We start from the raw sequence: 5,000 nt of genomic DNA on the forward strand, positions 1-5,000 counted from the left end.
CTCTACTTGGATTGTACTGTGCTGAATATCAAATTCTTGGCTGCAAATTCTTGATGCTTCCTCTAACGCCATTTGTGAGCTACAGCTGTCATCTGTAGAAATGAAACAAAATTAAGAGGAACCGAGGCTTTTTTCCTTTTTTGTTCAGTGGCGTGGTATGGGGATAAGCTGGCTGATTGGCTAACAGACAGACAATGAATGCCTGATTCAGTGACTGGTTGATTGAGTGGCTGGCTGGCTGATCGAATACTGACTGACTGATTAACTGACGGAATGGGTGGCTGATTAAATGACTGGCTGACGTAATGAGGTAATTATTAAATAACTGGCTGGCTGGATGGTGGGTTGAATGTCTGATTGTCAGGCTGACTGACAGACTAACAGAACCCCTGCTTGATTAAATGAGTGGGCTTGCGAGATGACTGATTGCATAACTGGCTGGCTGTCATAGTGAATATCTGATTGACTGACTGACAGAGAGACACTGACAGAATGCCCGGCTGAGAAAAATGACTGGGAGACAGCTTGGCTGAATAACTGGTTGGTTGGCTAATTGAATGTCCTATTGGTTCTGGCTGTTTAGCTGACTGTCTGACTGACTAAATGCCTGGCTGGGATTGAAATGACTGGGAGATAAATTGAATGAATAGCTGGCTGGCTGATTGCATGTCTGTTTGGCTGTCTGGTTGTTTGGCTGACTGTCTGACAGACAGACAGAATGCCTGGCTGATTGAAAGGCTCGCTGACGGAATTACTGGTTAAATAACTGATTGACATGCTGTCTCGATGCCTGGCTACTAATTATTGACTGGCAGGAAGAAAGACTGACCGATCTGTTGCCTCTCGATCTCATTACCTTTGCTTGGTAGTCAGTTTTTGATGAGGTTTTTGTCAATAGAGACACATGATCTTGGTTTCTACGTCACCAGGAGCCAGCTCCTAACGTCACTTACCTATAACGAGATGAACCGCAATAGCGGTTGTCCCGACTGTTAGCGACCACACATGCAAGTCATGAACCGCCAATACTCCAGGGATTTCCAGGAGACTTGCCTTTAGGGAATTAAAGCTAAAACCTCTAGGCACTCCTGCAGGATGAAAAGGAACTGAGTTTGAGCGTATTCCTTGTGAATGGGCCTTTTTTATGTATTATGCACCCCACTCTCCTTGATGGACTTGGATATCCAGGGGGAGGGAGGTAACTAGGGATAATTTCCGAGGGGTAATCCAGTCGGTTTCTCTGATCTTTCCCCCTTTCCCCCCTTTTTCCGAGGGGGAGAATGTGTCGGCATTTTGATCTTCCTTGTGTCCTAAGAGGGTAAAGTCTTAGAGACACACTCAATTTGGGGGGGGGGGGGGGGGAGGGGGTGCTTCTATTAAACGGAATGAATGGAATAAACTGGCATTAGGACGAGTAACAGTCCTTCCCGCCTGGAATTTTTCGTGATCCAAACAATTACCAACTAAGAACAATAACAATATTATCATAACGTCTTCACCAGTCGAGTGTGATCACTGCGATTTATGTGACCACTAGAACGCTTTCAGTTATGCTTCGGGCTATTTTGCTGTTTCGACAAAGGTAGTTCCGGTTCGTTGACGCTATGACGTCAAGTTAGATTCCTGTGATTGGTCATCGGGCTCCTGTGAGAGTCTCATTCGCGCGAAATTCAATCTAAAAATAAATCGGTCTGTGAAAACGCCGTGACAGGAATATATGGGAGTTGCTCTTTCCTACTCATGGGCTCCTGGTTACAAACAACCGAGGTAGAATTTGAAAAAGTGTTAGGCCTTACAATTTTAAAAAACCCCAATTGCAATCCACTTTAATCTTCTTCAGTTTTGTCCATCCCGGCCTTCTTCTGTATGTGCTGTTTTATTCAATACTTACTTCAATTTTACGTTTTACGTGATTTCGTTACCATTTCCCAATCTGTGAATTTTGCTAGATGCCGTGATGTATGAAGACCTTAGACAGCAATGACCAGAACCAAGATTGCTGACCAGCGGTTTTCGTTAAAACTATGGTTTGCTCGGGGTTCTCAGTCTCGCGGGCTCAGAAAACCTGGTTGTGGTCATTGTTATATAAGGTTTTTCCTTATATTTGCAAATACCCATACTACAGGGCACGAGTTACAAAAGGAAACTTAGTTAATTTCTCTCAAAGTTTTCCCTGTGGGAACTTAATAGTATGGGTACCGATATACACCTTATTCCAAAATGGCCGCTATTTAAATATTCTTTTGTTTTTATTTAAATTAGCCCTTGATGCCTCGTTCTTAAGCTTAAAATTCAAAAGAATATTTTATCTTGAACGAGGCAACAAGGGCCAATTTGTATGCGCATAAATCAGCGGCCATTTTGGAATAAGGTATATAATAAGGCTTACTTTTTGGTAAGTGTAAATGAGTGTTGTCCTAAATAGCGTGTGTACATAGATGTAAAAGACATCAAGTGAGGCCTAACGCTACTGTGCATATGATGAATGAAGAACCTTCGCTGATCTACAGCATCAGGAACTTTTTATGTATTACCCAGGGACAGAGAGAAAGCTCTGAAAATCTAAGAACTTCCTGATGCTGTAGATTCGCGAAGGTTCTTCATCCAGCATATTGATGTCCTTTACACTTACTTTTGGGTTAGGCCGTTACCATGGCAGCATCACATCAGGTAGACATATTCTTATTTTCGGCCTAAATTCCTTAATATTTAAACTTTCCTTCGGTGAATTGTTTTTAAATTCTTTGCCACATTATTAAAATGATATTGCCTGACATTTTGAAGTGGTAAAAAGTCGAAGTCGGCCAAACGGTTTTGCCAATATTTTGTAATTTGTCATTTTTCTAAATATATTCGATTAGACAAATTTACCGAAGGGAACACAAAAAAATTAGCAGTTGATTTCACAGATTTGGTTACGCTGACGTCACAAAAATCAGAATTCTGATTAAAGACACGCGCGATTCGCGCGATTGAGGCTTTACCCGCCATACTAGTGCCCAGCTTGCGCGCCGCCCTAAAACTCTCGGGAGCCTCATTAAGCTCTCTACTGTCTGGACTCGATCCTTTGTAGTGAATAGCGTGGATGGGCGATGAAATGAAAAAGGTTGCAACTTTCAGATTTGTATAGCATCCAGTAACTAATCTCAGTTATACATTATCATAAGCAAGTTCATTGACCATTTAACGTACCTTCCATAAGAACTATTAAAGCATCTTTTAAAATAGCTAAAGTCGTTCCCAGCACAATTATGGAAAATACAAACGTACAAATTGGGTCTGCAATTGCCCATGAAGGCTGAAATGAAAGCAAAATTTATGAACGCAACATAAGGAGACAAGTAACGGCGAAACTTTGTGAAAATAGCATCCTCATTTTATGAGAGAGTTTAGTAGTCAGTTTACGCCAAGACGAAGAAAACTGCTACGAGAACATCATTGCAAAATACAGTGGTGTAATGAAGAAATTGTTTCAAATCGTTCCGAATTTCAGATGTGCGCTAGTAGTCTGTAAATTGTTTCAAATCGTTCCGAATTTCAGATGTGCGCTAGTAGTCTGTAAATTGAAACAGCGATCTCTTAGTGGGGCCCATTTCTCGAAAGACCCGAAAACTTTTCGGGACCGAAAACCCAATTGTGAACTGCAAACCGCTTGTTTTGGAAAACCGATCTTTTAACATATTTTCAAAGTAACAAAAAGAAAAATGACTGTGAAGTTTGATGACTTAAATCCTCTCCGTTCTTGAGATACAAAGGGAATTGTGACACCCGAAAATGGCCCGTAAAGTTTCGGGACTCTCGAGAAACGGGTCCCTGGCCCGGATTGCTCGAAGCATGAAAACCGATAGGTTTTGGTACCTCTTAACCAACGGTTAGCGCTGACTAGGCTTCGAGCAACCGGCCCCCTTTTGGCTTAGGCCCTTCCAATAATCGTAGTACTGTGCAGGTGGGTGCAGAGTCGTAACCATGTCTAGGGGTCTCGTATGTAATTTCGTCTACAAAAGGGGTTAAACTTTCAAGTCTAGACGCATGGTCTTACAACCCTTTTCCTTGGAATTTCTGTGGGTAGTTAACGAACTCGCACACGGTTCGCAAAGAATGGGGCTGGGGTTTTCCTTATTTGTGGTTCGGGATGGGGGTAGGGGGATCTGACCTCTTGAAGACAAACTAAATTGGAGCCTAACTCTGTTTTGACCCCACCACTGTGATAAAGCTAAGCAACATAATTAAGGGAAGTACGATAATCCGGGTGAGTGTAGTCCTGAGAAGGAATATTTGAGCTGACATTGACTAACGTTTCGACAACCTGAACGGAAGTCATCTTCAGAGTCAAGTGATTTGTGTAACATCAGTCGGTCAGTAGATCAACACACTGTTGTGATAACAATAATTGACCAACCTATTTTACCTATAATAACATGGGTGACAAGTTACTCCTTAATCTTGGAGCGAAATTTCAGGGTTAATTTATGATATCACATGTAAAATTACAATGTTGCCATGGCAACTTTCCTACAGTGCCAATTCCCCAATTTCACTCGTCACCATTTGATTACCCATAACAATACACGTGCAGAAATTAGACCGAAACGGATCGAAACGCACCAATCACTATTTAAACTTAACAGCCAACGACATCTAGGCTTAACCGATAGTCGACCAATCACATCACGATTTTGTTCAACGTTCAGACTTTTTGTACCGTCGACGTTACACAAATCACTTGACTCTGAAGACGACTTTAAGCAAAGACGACGGCTGCAGCAACGACAACGCTTCAAAGCAAGAATATGATTGGTTAAGAAAGGACAAATACTCGCGCTGCACGTGCAACACGAATGCCCGTGCATTTCTTTGCCGTAGTCCACAAAACAACAACGTGAAATTAAAAAAAAAATTAGGTTTTGACGACAACTTGAGCATACAACAATGAACCATTTAGTAATTTTCTGTTTTGAGTTTAAAACCTTTCGTACTTACCCGGCTACTTAATTAGAGAA

At 41.8% G+C, this 5,000-nt stretch overlaps 1 protein-coding gene across 1 annotated transcript in view; it reads right to left on the bottom strand.

Moving 5' to 3' along the window:
- The window catches only part of LOC138002887 (proton-coupled zinc antiporter SLC30A2-like), a 15,876-nt gene that overhangs the window by 1,043 nt on the left and 9,833 nt on the right, over positions 1-5,000 (bottom strand). The window contains exons 5-7 of the mRNA XM_068848874.1: positions 3,193-3,298; positions 954-1,088; positions 1-92 (exon numbers count right to left, since the gene is read on the bottom strand). The exon at positions 1-92 is cut by the window's left edge and continues 1,043 nt beyond it. Coding sequence (XP_068704975.1) covers positions 1-92; positions 954-1,088; positions 3,193-3,298 — 333 coding nt within the window. The remainder of the gene's footprint in view (positions 93-953; positions 1,089-3,192; positions 3,299-5,000) is intronic.

The sequence above is a fragment of the Montipora foliosa genome, chromosome 5 (assembly GCF_036669935.1).
Source record: "Montipora foliosa isolate CH-2021 chromosome 5, ASM3666993v2, whole genome shotgun sequence".
NCBI classification, from domain to species: domain Eukaryota; kingdom Metazoa; phylum Cnidaria; class Anthozoa; order Scleractinia; family Acroporidae; genus Montipora; species Montipora foliosa.